A 22,295-nucleotide genomic window follows, 5' to 3' on the forward strand; every position below is an offset into this window, starting at 1 on the left:
CCACATTTGTCAAACAATAAACGAACCTTTCCCGATCAGACAACACACGGACAATTTTCAACACACTCATGACTTATACTTAATGCAAGTAATATTAAACATATAAATAATAACAATGTGGGTATATCACTGATGGCTCTGTATGCCACACACGCAGAGCCACTGTCACAGAGCGACTCAGTGTCTGTGCAGCCAGGGACACCTTCATCTTCTGTGAATCAAAATTCACATGCTTGTCTGTTACCCTGTTAGCTGCATGCAATCCAACTTTTGCTTGGACATCATTCATCTGAATGATGTATCTCCAGTTGATCTGACCACTGGTGCTGGTTATTTGGACTGTAAGCCTGCAGCATATTCCGTGCCAACTTCAACATATGGCAAGCATCCATCCGCACAATCACCCTCTCACTAGTTACTGGATGTGGAAATAATGTTTTTAAGGGCTCAATAGGGTTACCCTTTTGCTGGCACCCAGGCAGGTTGCACAAGCGGACATTGGAGGCACGCCCATCCATTTTGACGCATACGAGAGGGCTGCATTGGGATTGGGTCCCGCCGGGTCCCGCGGGACCAACTCAAATCTCGCGGGAGTGGGCGGTATGAACTTTTCTGCGGGCGGGAGCGCTTTTTTTTATTTTTTTAGCGTTGCCAGGTGTACGATAATTGTCGTATTTGTATGATAATTTTGCCCTGTGTACGATTTACGATCAATAATCCCCAAAATGGCAACATATACGATCATTTGACCATTCTGTGAATGTGTGGTTGTAAGCGGTCTGGATTTTTTTGTGAACCCTGAAGGCATTTCCATGTGACAAGTTTCAAGCTAATCGTGCTTTTCTATTCTATTGTTTACGGGGACATTTAGCCTAACGTGGGGTTGATGATGCAAAGCCGTGCCGACCTGTTAGACGCTATTCAACACTAGAGTGACTATAGCGCGCAATAGACTTGTTATTTTAGTTATGACGTGTGTACGATAATTTACCTCAAAATACGATAATACTACATTTCCCACCTGGCAACACTGTCGGGATGTATCTTAGCGACATGATAAACAGAATAAATGATGAGGAAAGGAAGCTCAAAGAAGATCTTTACAGCACAAAGACAAAGAAAGGCAAGTCTGACATTTGGAGAAGTTTCTCAATTGTCCACGAATCTCTTTATTAATAGCCTATAAAATTACGTGTAAAATTTCTCTTGCTGGACTTGAGAAGACACAAAATCAATGCATTTCTATTGTTGTGCGGGCATAAAGTCTCAAAGTTTTGCGGGTGCGGGCGGGAGTGGACATACACATTGCGGGAGCGGGCAGTAATGGTCAGAAATTCAGCGGGAGCGGGCGGAAGAAAACAGTCCCGCGCAGGACTCTAACACATACCACTCTTATGCCGCACTTATGCAGTTCCTCCGACGCATGAACAAGCAGCACCTCCTGAGTCTCTGGCGATAATAACTTGGTCAGGTAGTAGGTAATTGGGGCCTTCCAATGGCCTATCAATGGCCTTGTAGGCCTACCACCATTAAAACAAGAGCCTCAGTGGCTAAATCTGTCTCATTCAAACCATCCGCCATATCCACAAATCCAGACATTTTCTGGGTATGGGAGTTGTACTGGATATGTTTTTAATGGCCATGGCATCCATCATGAGACACACTCAACCATATTTAGCTGGGTCTTCCTCTTGTCTTTCCTTCAACATGTCCAGCATCATCATGTTAAGGCCAGGCTTGGCATCCACGAGCTCATCCACCTTTGTAAGAAAGAAAAGCAGCCATTTAATATGGCTGCCGTAATCAGGAGTTTTTCAGGATCAATAATCACTGAAAGCAGTATTGGCAGATGTTAATAATGCTAGGTGTAGGTATGTCCGCCTTTTCACTCATAACAGGATAAAATAATATGCACAGCTAACATGGAAAATAAGGTTTCAAATAATACGAACAATACCTTTGCAATGTATGTGGATGTGGGAGGTTGATATGAAGAGTCTCTCTCAGATAGCTGTACGCCTTCAGACCATGTAAGTGGAGAGTGATGGCAAACTCCCTCTGGTCTTTGGGGTATTCGTGGCTCTGTTTTGACAGGAGGTGTATTGGAAGATCTCAAATTCAATTAGCACTGGCCTTGCCCTTTCTGCCTGCTGTGTGTTTATTTTATAAATAAACATCTTTGCTTTGAACGTGATCCTGCATCTGCCTCCTATGTACTGGAGGTTCCTGACAGTACACACTCGTCAGTAAGGAAGCAGCTGGACCGAGCCTCACCCGCAGCAGGGATTTCTGGACCCAGTAGTTTTTCAGGCTCTCCAGAGCCGGTTCGCTGACCTGAACCAGTGCTTTGCCGAGGGAGGCGACAGTTTTGGCCGGTGGAAGGTGTCCGGTCACTAACTGGAGTTGTTCCAGTGGGGGCTACTTCCGGAGGTCCCCGCACTCAAGGAAGCCTGGGAGATCGTGAGAAACATTCACTACGCGGCGGCAGTAGCCATTTGGCGTTGACTTAGCCGAGGTATCGGCCACGCTCCACCAGACTTTCATTTCTCATTTTGCCTCCCCAGTGTCTGTTCCTGTGTTGCCGTTCCCACAGCCCGCTGACTCCGCCAAGGCTACAGCCGCAGCATCCTGCCGCAGCATCCTGCCGCAGCATCCTGCCGCCCCGCAGCACTCCGCTGACGAGGTCCTGTACCAGCACTCCGCTGACTCCACGTCCACGCCTGATGCCAAGTCCACTCCTGACCCACCTAGGATCCAGCCTGCTCTGGTGGTCAGAGTCCCACCTGCCCACCCCATCTGGGGAATATCTGGAAGCCATTCCTTGAGGAGGGGGCTACGGGCGGCGCTAAGGGTGGGTCGGGTGGTTGCAGCTGTGTCCTCGCCTTCACCTGCACAAACTCAGGTGGGCGCAGCCTTGTCCTCGCCCCCGGCCAAGGAGGCCCAAGGGGGCGCATCCTTGTCCTCGAAAATCACCACGAATAGATTGGGGTGTTATTTTTGCAATTTAGCCACAACTTAGCTGATGAATATACAAACAGTGTCAGTAGGTGAAATCTCTCAGTGGACAACATGAAAAGGAACTCACAGCCATTAGTTCAACAACTGGGGGCAGAGATGCTTCTTCCCATTGACATGTCCAGGATTATACCATCTGTTGTATAATCAGATGTTATCAACCACTGTAATCCTCATCCTTCACTGTTATTTACAGTTTCTGTCTGCTCATTTAGTCTTACAGATAAATAGAAATATTCATTCATTCCATTTTTTCCATCAGTGATCTCACACTTCCCTTGATGATCAAGGCAAGAAATGGTTGAAACTTCCACATCCCTTTCTCTGTTTTTTTTTATTTTTTATTTTTTACTAGGCAATACTTGGTTTCTTTCATAATATTGCCTAGGGCGGAGCCAAACCCTTCTGTGTTGCCAGGCGACATCATGAAGGAACTTTATGATGTCACTCAAATGTAATACATACATCACAACATGCATCACAACATGCATCACAACATGCATCACAATATACATCAGAACATGCATCAGAACATACATCAGAACATACATCAGAACATTCTATAGTTCAGTTCACTAATATCTCAGAACGTTTGTGAAGACTAACTCTACGCGTGTTGAATCTATACCTGGAACTTCATAAAAATCACAATGAACAAAGATTTTGTGCAGAAGACAAAGAAAGCCCTCAAGAAAGATCGAAGTAAGGGAGAAATTCATGCAACAACTTGAAATTACTCATTTTGGTTATATATATGAATCATTCAGTTTGTGCCTTAAGCTACACTTCTGGGTTTGTAATGCAGAAACTTCCAAACTTATTTTTAGGATAAACATTTTTTTCTTTTTAAAAGTATAACTTGGAAATTTTAACAATTTGTTTAAAATTCAGGCTAGTTGGTATTCTTGGGTTATACTAAAAGTGATTTTCAAACAATAGATCTGTAATGACTTTTATTTTTCCTAAATTTGGTTTTAATACTAATTAAAATACTGTGGTTACCAAACAGTTACAACTGTTTTTGCAAATTAAGAAGTTTCTGTATTACACTCCCTGTTTTCCTCAGATCATCATCACTGGTTATGTGTCTGTAATCTGAATCTTTTTTGGGGAGTGATAAAGAATTATTTGATAAATTAATAACAAAATTACAACTTTTTTTATTGTTATTTGTAGAAGTTGACAGTAGCATGACACGTTCAGTGAAGGATGGCCGGACAAAGGCAACCAAAAGAAAAGCCAGTCCTGACCAGCAGTTGACCAATAAAAGAACAAGGGTCTCTGAGGTGGCAGGACCTTCTACAAGCTGTCAGGACGAGGTCAGGACAGTGAAAAGAGGAAAGAGGAAGGTTACAGAAGATGGAGAGGCACCCTCAAGAAACCCAAAGAGAAGGAGGGGACTCCTGGATGTCGTGTTAAATCAAGAGTCAGCCTCCTCCTCAGTGGAAAGTGGTAGGCTGGTGCATTCTGTGAAATTACAGCTGCATAATTAACTTACATTTTAGCTGTAGTGGTTGAATATTATAATGTCCTTTAACTTTGTCACACTGATCTAAACACACATTTTCAATCAAATTACAAACATGTGAGTGTCATCATGCTAATGTTTCAATGTGTTATTTTCATTTATAGGATCCAGTAGCAACAATTTAGATGGTTGTACATCTGATGGGGATATAAGGAGGGGTAATAGAAAGAGGAAGGCCTTACCTGCTGAGGAAACACAGAGTAGGAAGAGAACGAAGAAAACTGAGACCATACAGGACCAAATAGATGCCCAACGAGGTCAGTCATTAATAAAAAAAATGTAACATTTAGCTTCAAGTGTGTTATATTTAATCTAAGTATTTATATTAGGTATTACCTAGGCGATATATATATATATATATATATGTTTGTTTTTTTAAATATATATAGAGAGAATTTTTAGAGGTAACCTGTGTAAATTATCATTGAAATTCTTCTGATGTACTGTCAAACTAAAATGATGTTTATGTTTTATTTTAGCTGAATTTGAGGAGAAATATGAGGAGAAAAATCAGCTCGGCGAAGGAGGCTGTGGATCTGTGTTTGCAGGCTGTCGGAGAGAAGATAATTTACCCGTATGTATTAGACACACATTGTCATATTCAAGACACTCACTGTATGATGTGACTAACCAAAGTTTTGTTTGTATCTTGCAGGTAGCCATCAAACACATTCCTAAAGACAAAGTGTTCTGCAAACATAAAGTAAGTTAGCAACGGCAGTAACTTCTGCTTTTATCAGCACTATCACTGGATTATAGATAAACTGTGGTTTTCCCTGCCTAACACTTTCTTTGTTGCTGTGATGTTTCAGGACAAGAATGGGAGGCAGATTTCAGTGGAGGTGGCTGTCATGCTGAAGCTGGAAAGTAGCACTGCCAGTTCAGTGGGGCACTCAGCACCTGTGTCCCTGCTGGACTGGTATGATCTACAGCAGGAGCTGATTCTTGTGCTGGAGAGACCAATGCCTGCCGAGGACCTCGCTCACTACATCGAAGAGCATGGAGGCTCCCTCCAGGAGGATGAGGCCAAAGTAAGCTGATGGAAAATATTTGCAATCTTTGTGAATGTCATTCTTTGAGAGACATCGTCACACTTTCTGCTTTTTTTATTTAAATGATTTCATAATGGTTATCAAAATAATTTAAAGCCATAAAAAATGTCACACCATCCTCTCTGCTTAAATATCTAACCTGTTTTTTTCCTCTTTCAGATTATAATACAACAGTTGGTTGATGCAGCAGTCCACCTTAAACAAAACAGCATCTTCCACAGAGACATCAAAATTGAAAATATCCTGATTGAGACCGGCTCAGATGTCCCACGACTTCGTCTCATAGACTTTGGAATGAGCTGCATCAACAAAAAGACATCTATATATCGGACTTTTTATGGTATGTTATTACTTCAGATTTTGCTCTTCTCCAATCAGTGATTTAAAAACCAAAGCCACTCCTCCTCTAACATTTATTCTTATGTCTTTATCCTCAAGGTACCAGTGCTCATGTCCCTCCAGAGTGGCTGAACTCCTGTACATACAGTGCTGGACCTACAACAGTGTGGCAGGTAGGAGTGGTGCTGTTTGAAATGCTCCACAACAAAGATTTCAGGTCCACTAACTTCATCAGGAAGAGACTAAAGATTAGCAGTACGCTGTCTCAAGGTAAAACAAACACCCATAAACACATCTGTCATTAAGAAAAGATAATCTGTTTCAGTTCACATTCTGATAGACCACTGCAGACCTAACAATGTTTGTTCTTTTTCTTCACATCCTCCAGATTGCCTGGATTTCTTGGAGCAGTGTTTGATTAAAGTTCCCAAGCAGCGCCCCACGCTGGAGCAGCTTCTGAATCACACTTGGTTCACGTGAGACAGAAACAACACACACACTGTTAATCAAAACAAATGACATTTTATTGAAAGTTTGATTCATGTTTAAATTTAAACCTAAATCTTTATGTCTGAATTTAACAGGAATAAATATACATTATAAATATGTCACATTCTCTGTGATGTGAGGATGTAAGGATAGGATAGAATACAATATATTAGAATACAATAGAATAGAACATAACACAATACAATACAACAGAATACAAGATGATATAATACAATTCAATAGAATAGAACATAACGCAACACAATACAATACAATAGAACACAATAGAATAGAATAGAATCCTTCTGTATTAGTTCTTCAACAGGTACATCTACAGTGTTGCAGAAGACAACCAGAAGAGGAACAGAACAATTATAAAATTTGTTTTTTTTAAATTATCAGTGTTCACTTCTCTGAGAGGAAGTGTTCACTGATGACTGAATGATCTCAGATGTGCAAAAATGAATTGTCCTAAATATTGCAAAAATAAAATCCATTTTTAGACACAATTTTCAAAGAAAGTGAATGTTTATTTAATATTCTGACATTTGAATATTAGTTCAAGTAGTTTCACATTTATATTAGCCCTATATAACTGAGTTCAGAAATATCTACTCTGTCATCTGGCCTGCTTGTGCTACTCCCGGGGGGGGGTGTTTCCTCTCCCCACTGCTCGCGACTTCACCCACCTGTGGGCACGTCACGACTCCCGGGGCACTTGGCCAGGGGCGCTGGGGCAGGTGCTGGCCCACTGTGTGGCTGTCTGGGGCGCTTGGCCCTCTCAGGTATTGGGTGGGGCCTCTGCCAGGAGGTATGTATCACTGATGACTGAATGATCTCAAATGTGAAAAAATTAATTGCGCTAAGTATTACAAAAATAAAATCCATTTTTAGACACAATTTTCAAAGCACTCAATGTCATCTTACAAGACACAGATAAAATGACAATAGAACATTAACAATAAAAATATGAATTCATTTTATTCATTGATTTAATAGGGACTAAACTTAATACATATATTGAGCCAGATTTGGCGCAAGCTGCTGCTGGCGGTGGCTGTTTCTGCTGGTGGTGTCTGCTGCTGGTGGTGTCTGCTGCTGGTGGTGTCTGCTGCTGGTGGTGTCTGCTGCTGATGGTGTCTGCTGCTGCTACCATTGGAAGCGACTAGTAGTGACTGCTCACTGGTGTCTCACTGATGGCTGCAGGAAGATGCTGGTGGTTGCTGGAGGTTGAGCAGGAATGGAGAGGCCAAATACATCCATGGCAATAACTAAAGTATTTGGTAGTGGCCTAGATATTATGGCCTTTGGTGCAGGAGGTTGAGCCTTCTTGGCCTTCTTGTTCTGACTCTTGCTGCCAAGGTAACCTTTACTCTAGTCTTCTCTCCTTTCAGCCCTGATGCACTTTGCCGCAATCCTTAACCTCAGCCTGACATATTTGCAGACTATCTTTCTCTTCACATCATGGCATGATGGAAGGCTGCTCTCCAGAAGCATGGCCTCCTCTTCCAGCTCTTCCACTGCATTGGTGCACTCCATCTGTCCTGAACGTAACAGCTGCTCCACATGCTGGACGACAGTGAAGACCTCGTCAGATGGCCGATAAAGTGCAGCCGGTTTGAATTCCTTCAACTGCAGCAGAACAACATGCTCATGTGCATCATCTGCATTTTGCACAAGTGCATGCTTGCATGTCTCGCAGTGTGAGCAGCTAAAGACACACTTCACGATGTATCCGGCCAGATGATACAGAACACAGGAATCTGTTTTTGTGAAGGTGGGTGGTGATGTCAGGTCGACCAGCTGCTCCACTCTCAGACCTTCAGGACTTCTGGAATTGGTTTTGGTTTCCAGGAAGTCTGCTAGGTGGTCACAGTTGTCCTCCAGGTAACTGCCTGTATGCACTGTGGACAGGAACTGTCCAACAGTGACAGCCCGCAGGGCATAGTGGAACTCCACAGGTGTTGGCACAGGGTTCCTCTGACATATGCATCCAAATGTGTTTTCCAGGCAGTCCTGCATGAACCGGCTTGTGAGGACAAATTTGTGACTCTGGCTCAACAGATCTTCCTGGACCTGCAGTATGGTTCTGTCTGGACTGGCTTCCAGCTGCTCTTTTCCCCTATCTTTAGGTCTTGAAAAAGATGGCCACTCTCCTGGAGAAAGCTGATGGCCTTTTCATACTCCTCCATTTTGAACCGTGAGAGGGCAGTCACAACATGGTGGGACGACATAAGGTCAAACCAGTGGTCCATCTTCTCCAGGAACCATGATGTGGTGAGGTTTGATTCAGGACGCTGCTCCTCCTCTACCAGGTACTTTAAGGCAGCACTTGTCGACTTACTAAAGATATGCATGGCTGAGCTAACTTTCATCTTTTCAAAGTGGTTAGGCTCCAAGATGCCCCAGGAGAGGTTGGGGGCCAGCTTTAGTGCCATGCCCTCTTGGTAGGACACCAGATCCTGTAAGGGACCAACAGACACCTCACTGGATGGGAGGTGCTCTTTGTTCACCACATCTTGTGGAATGGTGATGGTCTGACCACGGACAAGGGCGCTCTTCAAGTTCTTGACCAGATGTGGAACATCTGCCATGAAATGGAGCCGTCGGTGTGGCTCTATGGGATGTGGAATTCAGGGCTTATCACACGTTACCCCAAAAGCTCGCCACATTGCTCTATTAGGGCTCCCCATGTCACTTGTGACATTAATGACATGAAGTCCTACAGATGCAGCTGCCTCCACTATAGCAATGATGATGGGCTGATAGACGGCACCATTGGTGGAATTACTGCTGTAGTGGTATGCCACAACTTGCTTCCACCTTGTTGTTACTCCAGCCAGCATGAAGACACAAGCGTGAGTTGCTCTGCCATTGTGGCCAGGCAGTGTAACATTGCCAAACAGCTTTTCCGCCTTTTTATTATTTTGGCTGAGTGCACGAATCTGGTCCTGATTAAAAATTGAAGTAAATTTTTGTTGAAGGTTGTTGTTTCTCCTCCTAAGTGCCAAATTGATTATTTTTTGTCATGCTGGAGCGCTCTCTGCTTTTATCCTCCTATATCTTTCCTTTCTTAATTCCCTCAGCAGGTCCTCCACACTGGCCCTGTCATGACTGGCCCCTGGCACACTGGTTCCTGGATGAGTGGCCCCTGACTGACTGGCACCTGCTGGTCTTCTGACATCTGCTTCACTGTCACCTGACACATCCCTCTCACTCGCCTCTAACTGCACCTCAGTTTGTCCCTCAATATCTGTAATAACAACGTATTGTTGGTGTTATACGTATTTATGCCACCTACACTACACTACAATATCTTGTTTTTGAAATACATGAAATGGGAAAAACTGTGGAAAGACTGGTATCATACCAAGGTTTGATTTTATGCAGTAAGTGCGGTCATCAGATGTTTTAACTTCTGCAGAAGCCATCATCCTCGAAGGTGTTTTCCTCCTCTTGGGCTTGGGGCGATGGATGAAGATGGTTGGGACAGCATCTGCTCTCGACCTCCGTGTGCCTCTTTTTGTGTTCGTGAATTGGTTGTCCTCAAAGTGTAACTGCCAGGAGGTAATGATGTGATAAGTCGTAGACTAAGTTCAGTTTCCCCTACACACTTCACATTTTCTGTTGAACTTTAGTTGTAATGTTCTTCTTTACATTCAGGTGTCGAAGGCCCTTTGAAATTTTAGTAACTTTATCATAAAACCTCTGTGGCCATTATTTACTTCACAAAGTTTTTGTTGTCATCTTTATATACTCTATAGCTCTGCCCTCTTCCACACAGCATAGACATATATATATATATATATTTCCGTATATTGGGGCTCAGGCTGACGGACTTCCTGCGAGAGCTCTGTCACTCCGAGTTCAGCGCTGCCATACTTCACATGTCACCACTAATAAATACTTTCAATGAAAGAATTGGGCTAAAAAGTTATTGCCTCTTATTCACACAGACACACTAATATAGTTGGGAAACAAGTACGTACCAGAAACAACATGTAACTAAGTGATTATTATAAATGTTTATTCCTTATTTTTAGGCTATAGGTAAGCACCAAACTAACATGTATTTTTCTAATGTTTTTATGAGTGTTTACAGCTGCTAATGTGTGCAACACTGTTACTGTGATGATAAATATTGAAATATTTATAATTGACATTTAATCTGTGTTTATTATAACCAGATCCTGAAATGTAGAGGGTTTTCTGAATATATGTATATATATATAACATATATATATGTTCATTGATGAATGTTCATTGATGAACATATATACATATAAATATCTACAATAAGGGCATTAATGAACACGGGGGCATTGACGATCGTATATACACACTTATATCTACACAGCTATACAATTGCAGTCAGTGTAAGTTAAAAACCTTGGAAAAGAATAGTCTATTACAGCTTTTTCCATGTGTTGCCATTCTGCAGCTTAAGTTAAGGTGTTCAGTTTGGCAATGTGGTGCAGCCTCAATTTGTGGAAGACAGACACAATGTGTGACATCAGCACAAAATGGTGGTTGTCAATTCCAAACTGTGTTTCTTGAATGTGCCCCCCCTCAGAAAAAACACATCCTCAGAACCAATCTCAGCCCGGACAAACTGACAGATCAAGGCCGCTTTGACCGCTTGCCCTGACACTGACTGGTGAATAAAACACTCAGCTGATCTGACCACCTTTACAGTACCGTCAGAAGGAATCATCAGCCTTCCCTTGTTTTTTAGCGTGAGCAAGTGGTAGCTCTGATCAAATGATGCGGGTACAACATCAGTCACCAAACTACCACGGCACACATCACAGGAAAGCTTTTTGAGAATCTGGCAAACAACAAACCCTGAGATGTACACCAGTGCATTGTCCACAAGACCACCAAAGCGGGTTGGTAGATAGCTATGGTCAGACACTAAAGCAGGAACGTTGAAAAAAGGGGGTGGAATCTCTTCAGTTTCTTCTGCTGCTGGAGAAGAGGACATCTCAAAAGTAGACAAGGACACGGTCTCATCCTGTGCTGCCACATTTCCTGATGTGCTTGGAGACACACCACACCGCACCATCAGATGGCGGAAGATGGCCTGGAACTGGCTGGCTGAGGGATTGTTATTCCAGCCCCCTAAAACACATACAAACAACACATTTACATATACAGTTACCCGAATAATATGCATACATAGAGACTAACCACATAGTAAAAAAATCTGAAATCCCTACCTGATACCCTGATTGAATTAAAGAGGAGCTCCAAGTGATCCTGGCTAAAGCGGTAGGTGCTGACGTACCGCTGAAGCTGTTCTGGAATCATCAACATCAGGGTGTCAATGTTGATCATGAATCCCATGACAGATAGGTACCTTCACGAGGAAATGTTTTGTCAGTATAATCATGGCAAACCAAAATACCTCAAGAGAGCACTACGTGATTTCCTTCATTTATAGATGTTAATGCAAAGAGAAACAATATTGAAACAGGAATGGGAAAGCTTGATAACATCGACACTGCTATACATACCATTATAACACTTCTAAGGAATGAAAAACACTGAAGATAGAAGTCCAACAGAAACAAAACAGGAGACAGCAAAAACATTGGAACCAGAGAACAAAGCATCATAGGAACTTATGATGCATCAAACGGAACAAGAGAATAGAATAGGACTGGGCAATATATCCATAATATATCAATATTTTATAAAGCTCCAACAGTCACCCCTTCAATATTCTCTCTATATCAATATTTGATCAAAATTACATTTGAATTTATTGTCCAGCCTCGAACAGAACATCATATGAACTTGATGTCTTAAACTTATGAACTCTTCATGCAAACAAAAGCTTCCCACTTTCCTAAAACCTCTTTGACAGGTGAAGGGGTGTGCCATCTTTCATCACCAACTCATCAAGTAGTCCCTGCCTCTCACCAAGAACTCTACACTCTCTGCCCAATACAAAGAACCCAGGGGAGCTTTGAACCCTTTGGCATGGGGATTGTGACTGTTCATTTTATCAAAGAGCCTGTCAGTTATCTAAAAGCAAATGTCTGCATTAACAGAAAGCACAATAATCATCACCATAAACAATAACATGTTCCTATGAGTCATTAGTCTAATTTCTAAAATATAAAAATGATTCACGAGTTGATCTCCATTCTTAGGGAGAAAAGTTGTGATAGACATTTTAGCAACAATCTTGCCGTCCTACTTTGTGTGAATGTTAGTAGTAGTATTATATTAGCATCACCTCAATGAACTCAGCTGTTGCTTCACAGTGTTGGAACTGTAAATAGCCAAGGTCCCTCAGTGCACGTGTAGCGTGGTACAAAGTGAAGTTGTCCTCCACTACAAGTTTAATTTGAAAAAGTATTTTATTTTTGTTCTGCAAAAAGCCAAAAATATATATTATTTATCACGTTACGCCACACACATCTTCACACTCAGGAGTGTGTTCTCGTCTCACAGCGTATTCTCGCTAGATATCCCTTTTCCCTGTACATAGTGTAGCGAACGCGCCCTCTGCTGGTGAGACTTAGACACTGCATAACCATATTTGTCAAACAATAAACGAACCTTGCCCGATCAGACAACACACAGACAATTTTCAACACACTCATGACTTATACTTAATGCAAGTAATATTAAACATATAAATAATAACAATGTGGGTATATCACTGATGGCTCTGTATGCCACACACGCAGAGCCACTGTCACAGAGCGACTCAGTGTCTGTGCAGCCAGGGACACCTTCATCTTCTGTGAATCAAAATTCACATGCTTGTCTGTTACCCTGTTAGCTGCATGCAATCCAACTTTTGCTTGGACATCATTCAGATGAATGATGTATCTCCAGTTGATCTGGCCACTGGTGCTGGTTAATGGACTGTAAGCCTGCAGCATATTCCGTGCCAACTTCAACATATGGCAAGCATCCATCCGCACAATCACCTTCTCACTAGTTACTGGATGTGGAAAGAATGTTTTAAAGGGCTCAATAGAGTTACCCTTTTGCTGGCACCCAGGCAGGTTGCACAAGCGGACATTGGAGGCACGCCCATCCATTTTGACGCATACGAGAGGGCTGCATTGGGATTGGGTCCCGCCGGGTCCCGCGGGACCAACTCAAATCACGCGGGAGTGGGCGGTATGAACTTTTCTGCGGGCAGTCGCGGGCGGCAAAAAAATAAAAAATACTGCGGGACAGGGATGTAGTGGTGCCAGGTGTACGGTAATTGTCGTATTTGTATGATAATTTTGCCCTGTGTACGATGTTCGATCAATAATCCCCAAAAAGGCTACAAATACGATCATTTGACCATTCTGTGAATGTGTGGTTGTAAGCGGTTGTAACCAGCCTGTCGCAACTGTCTGTCGGATTTTTTTGTGAACCCTGAAGGCATTTCCATGTGACAAGTTTCAAGCTAATCGTGCTTTTCTATTCTATTTTTTACGGGGACATTTAGCCTAACGTGGGGTTGATGATGCAAAGCCGTGCCGACCTATTAGACGCTATTCAACACTAGAGTGACTATAGCGCACAATAGACTTGTTATTTTAGTTATGAAGGGTGTACGATAATTTACCTCAAAATACGATAATACTACATTTCCCACCTGGCAACACTGTCGGGAAGTATCTTAGCGACAGGATAAACAGAATAAATGATGAGGAAAGGAAGCTCAAAGAAGATCTTTACAGCACAAAGACAAAGCAAGGCAAGTCTGACATTTGGAGAAGTTTCTCAATTGTCCATGAATCTCTTTATTAAAAGCCTATGAAATTACGTGTTTTCTCCTGCGGGACTCGAGAAGACATTTCTATTGTTGTGCGGGCATAAAGTCTCAAAGTTTTGCGGGAGCGGGCGGGAGTGGACATACACATTGCGAGAGCGGGTGGTAATGGTCAGAAATTCAGCGGGAGCGGGCGGAAGAAAACAGTCCCGCGCAGGACTCTAACACATACCACTCTTATGCCGCACTTATGCAGTTCCTCCGACGCATGAACAAGCAGCACCTCCTGAGTCTCTGGCGATCATAACTTGGTCAGGTAGTAGGTAATTGGGGCCTTCCAATGGCCTATCAATGGCCTTGTAGGCCTACCACCATTAAAACAAGAGCCTCAGTGGCTAAATCTGTCTCATTCAAACCATCCGCCATATCCACAAATCCAGACATTTTCTGGGTATGGGAGTTGTACTGGATATGTTTTTTAATGGCCATGGCATCCGTCATGAGACACACTCAACCATATTTAGCTGCGTCTTCCTCTTGTCTTTCCTTCAACATGTCCAGCATCATCATGTTAAGGCCAGGCTCTGCATCCACGAGCTCATCCACCTTTGTAAGAAAGAAAAGCAGTCATTTAATATGGCTGCTGTGATCAGGATTTTTTCAGGATCAATAATCACTGAAAGCAGTATTGGCAGATGTTAATAATGCTAGGTGTAGGTATGTCCGCCTGTTCACTCATAACAGGATAAAATAATATGGAAAATAAGGTTTCAAATAATACGAACAATACCTTTGCAATGTATGTGGATGTGGGAGGTTGATATGAAGAGTCTCTCTCAGATAGCTGTATGCCTTCAGACCATGTAAGTGGAGAGTGATGGCAAACTCCCTCTGGTCTTTGGTGTATTTGTGGCTCTGTTTTGACAGGAGGTGTATTGGAAGATCTGAAATTCAATTAGCACTGGCCTTGCCCTTTTGGCAACCAAAAGAAAAGCCAGTCCCGACCAGCAGTTCAGCAATAAAAGAACAAGGGTCTCTGAGGTGGCAGGACCTTCTACAAGCTGTCAGGACGAGGTCAGGACAGGGAAAAAAGGAAAGAGGAAAGTCACAGAAGATGTAGAGGGACCCTCAAGAAACCCAAAGAGAAGGAGGGGACTCCTGGACGTCCTTTTATTATAATTTATAATGTCCTTTAACTTTGTCACACTGATCTAAACACACATTTTCAATCAAATTACAAACATGTGAGTGTCATCATGCTAATGTTTCAATGTGTTATTGTCATTTATAGGATCCAGTAGCAACAATGTAGATGGTTGTACATCTGATGGGGACATAAGGAGGGGTAATAGGAAGAGGAAGGCCTTACCTGCTGAAGAAACATCAAGCAGGAAGAGAACGAAGAAAACTGAGACCATACAGGACCAAATAGATGCCCAACGAGGTCAGTCATTAATAAAATAATGTAACATTTAGCTTCAAGTGCGTTATATTTAATATAAGTATTTATATTAAGTATTACCTATTACCTAGGCGATATATATATATTTATTACAGCTTATATAACCTGTGTAAATTATCATTGAAATTCTTCTGATGTACTGTCAAACTAAAATGATGTTTATGTTTTATTTTAGCTGAATTTGAGGAGAAATACGAAGAGAAAAATCAGCTCGGCAAAGGAGGCTGTGGATCTGTGTTTGCAGGCTGTCGCAGAGCAGATAATTTACCCGTATGTATTAGACACACATTGTCATATTCAAGACACTCACTGTATGATGTTACTAACCAAAGTTTTGTTTGTATCTTGCAGGTAGCCATCAAACACATTCCTAAGGACAAAGTGTTCTGCAAACATAAAGTAAGTTAGCAACGGCAGTAACTTCTGCTTTTATCAGCACTATCACTGGATTATAGATAAACTGTGGTTTTCCCTGCCTAACACTTTCTTTGTTGCTGTGATGTTTCAGGACAAGAATGGGAGGCAGATTTCAGTGGAGGTGGCTGTTATGCTGAAGCTGGAAAGTAGCACTGCCAGTTCAGTGGGGCACTCAGCACCTGTGTCCCTGCTGGACTGGTATGATCTACAGCAGGAGCTGATTCTTGTGCTGGAGAGACCAATGCCTGCCGAGGACCTCGCTAACTACATCGAAGAGCATGGAGGCTCCCTCCAGGAGGATGAGGCCAAAGTAAGCTGATGGAAAATATTTGCAATCTTTGTGAATGTCATTCTTTGAGAAATACCAGCATTTAGTCTTTCTTTAGTGTACATCTGATGGTGATATAAGGAGGGGTAATAGGAAGAGGAAGGCCTTAACTGCTGAGGAAAAACAGTGGCTAGCTACAAAGTAAGTATTTGCACTTACATTTTGTAATTTTCATTGTTTCATGTGTGTAGTTGGATGTTGTCAAGCTTAACATGTCCACTCTGTCATAGTGAAATATCAGTTAATATAAATACCTTTCAGAAATCTGAAATATATTAGTTAAAAAGTGCAACTGAATCATGTCGCTAACTGAAGGTCCACCATGTACTCATTTAATGATAAAATTAGCTGAAAATGTCCACCCTGTCAGAAAGCCTCCCATGACAGGGTGGACATGGTTCATGACAGGAAGGACATGTGCATGATTTAATATATTTAAATTGATTTAATATAATTATGAAGGATGGAAAGGTGTCAACACTCAAAGTGAAAAGGGAGATAGCAAAAACGGAACATGACCTTAACTCAGATTTCCAGGAGAGGCTCCTCCATTTTGGGCGCCATGTCTTTAACATTAAATGGCAGTTTGATGCGTGCAGGGAGCTCAGGAGGAGCCTGAAGCACGAGTCCCTCTTGCACATAGATTTGAGTGAAAATTACTCGTGCAACTACAGTGAAGAAATCCAATCTGTGCATTTTGGAAGTTCACACCAGCAGGCCAGTCTGGACACACAACGCTCGTGAACAAGCCCCGCACACCTTTTACTCCATATCACCCTCCACAAGACACGACCCTGTGGCCATCTAGGCCCACCTTGTTCCAGTTTTGAAGGTACTGAGTGAACGGCACCCTCAAGTCAGCATACTTAATTTTTTCAGTGACGGGCCTGCAACACATTATCGACAAAAGGGAAATTTCTTCTACCTCTTAATGGAACCATTCAAGAATGGGTTCAAAGAAATAACATGGAGTTTCTTTGAATGGGGTACCAGGTAGTGTGGGTGGGGCCCTCAAAAGGTCAGCAGACTGGATTGTAGCCCATGGAGGAGACATCCCTGATGCCCAAAGTTTGTATGACAAGCTGAAAAGTGTGGACAAATCTGTCGAGCTTTTCTTCGTCCCACAGATGGATATATTGAATCAAAGACTAAGAAAAAAGCTATGGCTCGGTTTTAGGTCCCTCTCCCCGCTCTCTCATCCAGATTACAGAATAGCTTTGTCAAATCTGATCCTTTCATGTGTTGTGTGGTTAAGTAAAGTGTATTAATGTTAAATTTCCACTCCTTCACTATAGGTACCTGCAATAGCTGCCATAAAAGGCACTATGAAAATCCACCAAGCCATCAGTCTGACACCCGGCCAGATGAAATACCGAGACATTTCATGTCTGTGTAAAAGGGAGGAAGGTGTTCTGGACTGCCCCTGCTTTAACCTTCAAGAGGTCACTGTAGTCTATGTTCCTGTTTCACCTGATGAGCCCTCAGCATGTGGAAAGACACCAGATAACCCTTGGAGACCAGAAATGATTGAGGAAAAGCACATTGGCGAGTCGTTAATTACGACAATGAAGCATAAGCAGGTGACATCGTGGAAGTAGAAGGGCACAGTGTGAATGTTAAGTGTATGCACCGCACTGGCATAAACAGATTCCATTGGCCAACTCTCCGGGAGGACATCTGTTGGTACCATGACTGGCAAGTACTTTGCCTAATACCTGACCCACAGGCTCTGAACAAGCGCTCTGTACACATTGAAGCATCTGCATGGAGGTATGTGGAATAGCAACTGCAGAATTGAGCCAAAAAGACCTCTGACATTTTTTTAAACATAATTTCCTTTAGATTTATTGCATTTATGAGGCCATTCAATGACATTTCACAACGTGTCCAACCTGACATGCCCAAGGTCCACCCTGTTATGTCATTGTACATCTTGTCATTTTCATGTTTTATGAAAATATACAAATTATTTTTTCAAGTTATTGAAACCTTTTGTGTGATTCCTATACAAACAAATGAGGACCAAATACAATTGTTTGAAAGTTTGACCAGATATCTTTGCTGTTAGATTTTATTTAGAAAAGAAAGTCAAATTCTCGCAGATTTTATAGAGAAATAAAGAGTTTGCCATAATTCTATTAATATCCAAATACTTTTCCCATTAACTAAAATATGTTGTTGACAAAGGGACTAAAATGTTCCCACCAGCTACAGGACTGCTTCCAGAGAACCGACTGGGAGGTTTTGAACACCAGGACATGGAGAACCACACTACAGCAGTCTTGGATTACATCAGGTTCTGCACGGACAATGTCACCAGGAACAGACGTCTGAGGATTTATCCCAACAGGAAGCCCTGGATGACTAAGGAGGTCCAGAGCCTGTTTAAAGCCAGGAACACTGCTTCCAGGTCGGGGGATACAGCACTCGACAGTGCTGCTAGAGCCAACCTGAAAAGAGGCATCTGCAAGGTCAAGGCAACATACAGAAGGAGGATAGAGGACCAGCTCAGGAGTAACAACTCCAGGCAGGTGTGGCAGGGTGTCCAGCACATCACCAGCTACAGATCCAGAAACTACCCGCTTAGGTACGAGGTGGAGCGGCTGTCAGAGTGGTGCCAAGACAACAATCTGCTCCTCAACACCACCAAAACAAAGGAGCTGGTTATTGACTTCAGACTTCAGAGCAAAATCAGCTTGACGAAGGAGGCTGTGGATCTGTGTTTGCAGGCTGTCGGAGAGCAGATCATTTACCCGTATGTATTAGACACACATTGTCATATTCAAGACACTCACTGTATGATGTGACTAACCAAAGTTTTGTTTGTATCTTGCAGGTAGCCATCAAACACATTCCTAAGGACAAAGTGTTCTGCAAACATAAAGTAAGTTAGCAACGGCAGTAACTTCTGCTTTTATCAGCACTATCACTGGATTATAGATAAACTGTGGTTTTCCCTGCCTACACTTTCTTTGTTGCTGTGATGTTTCAGGACAAGAATGGGAGGCAGATTTCAGTGGAGGTGGCTGTCATGCTGAAGCTGGAAAGTAGCACTGCCAGTTCAGTGGGGCACTCAGCACCTGTGTCCCTGCTGGACTGGTATGATCTACAGCAGGAGCTGATTCTTGTGCTGGAGAGACCAATGCCTGCCGAGGACCTCGCTCACTACATCGAAGAGCATGGAGGCTCCCTCCAGGAAGATGAGGCCAAAGTAAGCTGATGGAAAATATTTGCAATCTTTGTGAATGTCATTCTTTGAGAGACATCGTCACACTTTCTGCTTTTTTTATTTAAATGATTTCATAATGGTTATCAAAATAATTTAAAGCCATAAAAAATGTCACTCCATCCTCTCTTCTTAAATATCTAACCTGTTTTTTTTCCTCTTTCAGATTATAATACAACAGTTGGTTAATGCAGCAGTCCACCTGAAACAAAACAACATCTTCCACAGAGACATCAAAGTGGAAAATATCCTGATTGAGACCGGCTCAGATGTCCCACGACTTTGTCTCATAGACTTTGGACTGAGCTTTATCAACAAAAAGACATCTAAGTATCGGACTTTTTATGGTATGTTATTACTTCAGATTTTGCTCTTCTCCAATCAGTGATTTAAAAACCAAAGCCACTCCTCCTCTAACATTTATTCTTATGTCTTTATCCTCAAGGTACCAGTGCTCATGTCCCTCCAGAGTGGCTGAGCTCCTGTACATACAGTGCTGGACCTACAACAGTGTGGCAGGTAGGAGTGGTGCTGTTTGAAATGCTCCACAACAAAGAGTTCAGGTCCACTAACTTCATCAGGAAGAAACTAAAGATTAGCAGTACGCTGTCTCAAGGTAAAACAAACACCCATACACACATCTGTCATTAAGAAAAGATAATCTGTTTCAGTTCACATTCTGATAGACCACTGCAGACCTAACAATGTTTGTTCTTTTTCTTCACATCCTCCAGATTGCCTGGATTTCTTGGAGCAGTGTTTGACTAAAGTTCCCAAGCAGCGGCCCACGCTGGAGCAGCTTCTGAATCACACTTGGTTCACGTGAGACAGAAACAACACACACACTGTTAATCAAAACAAATGACATTTTATTGAAAGTTTGATTCATGTTTAAATTTAAACCTAAATCTTTATGTCTGAGTTCAACAAGAATAAATATACATTCTAAATATGTCACATTTTTTGTGATGTGAGGATGTAAGGATAGGATAGAATACAATATATTAGAATACAATAGAATAGAACATAACACAATACAATACAACAGAATACAAGATGATATAATACAATTCAATAGAATAGAACATAACGCAACACAATACAATACAATAGAACACAATAGAATAGAATAGAATCCTTCTGTATTAGTTCTTCAACAGGTACATATACAGTGTTGCAGAAGAGGAACAGAACAATTATAAAATTTGTTTTTTTTTAAATTATCAGTGTTCACTTCTCTGAGAGGAAGTGTTCACTGATGACTGAATGATCTCAGATGTGCAAAAATGAATTGTCCTAAATATTGCAAAAATAAAATCCATTTTTAAACACAATTTTCAAAGAAAGTAAATGTTTATTTAATATTCTGACATTTGAATATTAGTTCAAGTAGTTTCACATTTATATTAGCCCCATGGGTGGGGCCTCTGCCAGGAGGTATTGGGGTGCTCGGGCTCCTGGGGCCCGGGTCCGGTGCGCGGCCCATGTCTGGGCGGCTGGGGCCTGGCGTGGTCGGTGGGCCGTTGCCCCTGGTTCCCAGGGGGCCTTTGCCCTATGCTTATGGGGGCTCTTTCCGGGGGCTTCTTCTGCGGTCTTCTGGGTGGATGTGTGGTTGTCCCTAAGGTGGGCTTCCTGGGTTCTGTGCTCTGTGGGGGCTGCTGGTGGCCTGGGTCTTGAGGCCCTCTCTGCCTGCTTTTGATTGCTGGGGGGGCTGTGGATTGTTGCTCTGTACACTTATACACTCATAACTAAGCAGGGTTATCATGCAGGTCCTGTGCCATGGGTATTGCATGTTCACACACACACACACACACACACATTCATTAGCCCAGTAGCAGGCTCGCTAAGCAGTTGCTGTGTTATCCTGTGGTTTCAGGTCATCTATATCCACAGTTGTGTTGTATGCGATTGCCGCTACTTGTGCTTGTTTTTGTGTTTGTTTTTTCTCTGCTTGTCTGCTTTCAGGAGCTTATGGTGGCGCTAAGGCTGGATTCCCAACAGAGGCCGTGGATTGTCGTCTGTTTTGTTTTTTACAGGTGTAGCAGCTGGATGTCTGGTTTTTGTTTCTATTTTTGTTCTGTTTCCTTTTCTTTGCTCTTCTTCTTTCCTTGTCCTCCGGTCCGGTTCAGCTCTATTACATGTGAAATATTGTAAACAAAAACTGATGGGCATCAAGGGGAGCTTTACATTTATAAAACTTCCCTTGGCAAAGCAAATCTGTTTGGCAAAAAAGGTATTCAGATTACCATTCTGCTGCCATAATGCTGGACAGGACAAGGGAAAAAAAGAAAAAGAAATATCTACTCTGTCGGCCTTCAAAGTCTAAGGCATTCAAATACGACTGACTGAGGCAATTATGCTATTAGGCTAACGTTCTGCTGCTGCTATAGCTACTACTACTACTACAACAATAATAATAAAAAAAATGATTTTGTAATTAATTTATAATTAATTGCTTTGTATTTAGAGGCGCCTTTCAAAGCACTCAATGTCATCTTACAAGACACAGCCATTCATTGACTTAATAGGGGGCTGCACGGTGTTGTGGTGGGTAGCACCATCACCTCACAGCAAGACGGTTCCAGGTTCAATCCCCACCTGGGGCCTTTCTGTGTTGTGTTTGCATGTTCTCCTCGTGTATGCGTGGGTTCTCTCCGGGTTCTCCGGCTTCCTCCCACCGTCCAAAAACATGGTGTGTTAGGTTAATCGG

At 42.4% G+C, this 22,295-nt stretch overlaps 2 protein-coding genes across 2 annotated transcripts; both read left to right on the forward strand.

The window, feature by feature from the left end:
* Window positions 1-3,665: 3,665 nt before the first annotated feature.
* LOC140280358 (serine/threonine-protein kinase pim-1-like) lies at window positions 3,666-6,414 on the forward strand. Its single transcript, XM_072375656.1, has 7 exons — window positions 3,666-3,717; window positions 4,192-4,467; window positions 5,023-5,117; window positions 5,356-5,574; window positions 5,755-5,935; window positions 6,034-6,204; window positions 6,323-6,414. Exons 1-7 carry the CDS (start codon window positions 3,666-3,668, stop codon window positions 6,412-6,414), a joined length of 1,086 nt encoding a protein of 361 aa, XP_072231757.1.
* A 6,849-nt stretch (window positions 6,415-13,263) lies between these two features.
* On the forward strand, window positions 13,264-20,411 carry LOC140280360 (serine/threonine-protein kinase pim-1-like). The gene is made up of 9 exons (XM_072375657.1): window positions 13,264-13,307; window positions 13,445-13,566; window positions 15,444-15,596; window positions 15,790-15,884; window positions 15,966-16,013; window positions 16,123-16,341; window positions 19,752-19,932; window positions 20,031-20,201; window positions 20,320-20,411. Exons 1-9 carry the CDS (start codon window positions 13,264-13,266, stop codon window positions 20,409-20,411), a joined length of 1,125 nt encoding a protein of 374 aa, XP_072231758.1.
* Window positions 20,412-22,295: the final 1,884 nt, after the last annotated feature.

Source organism: Leuresthes tenuis, unplaced genomic scaffold, assembly GCF_036924035.1.
Source record: "Leuresthes tenuis unplaced genomic scaffold, fLeuTen1.0.hap1 SCAF_21, whole genome shotgun sequence".
Classification (NCBI taxonomy): domain Eukaryota; kingdom Metazoa; phylum Chordata; class Actinopteri; order Atheriniformes; family Atherinopsidae; genus Leuresthes; species Leuresthes tenuis.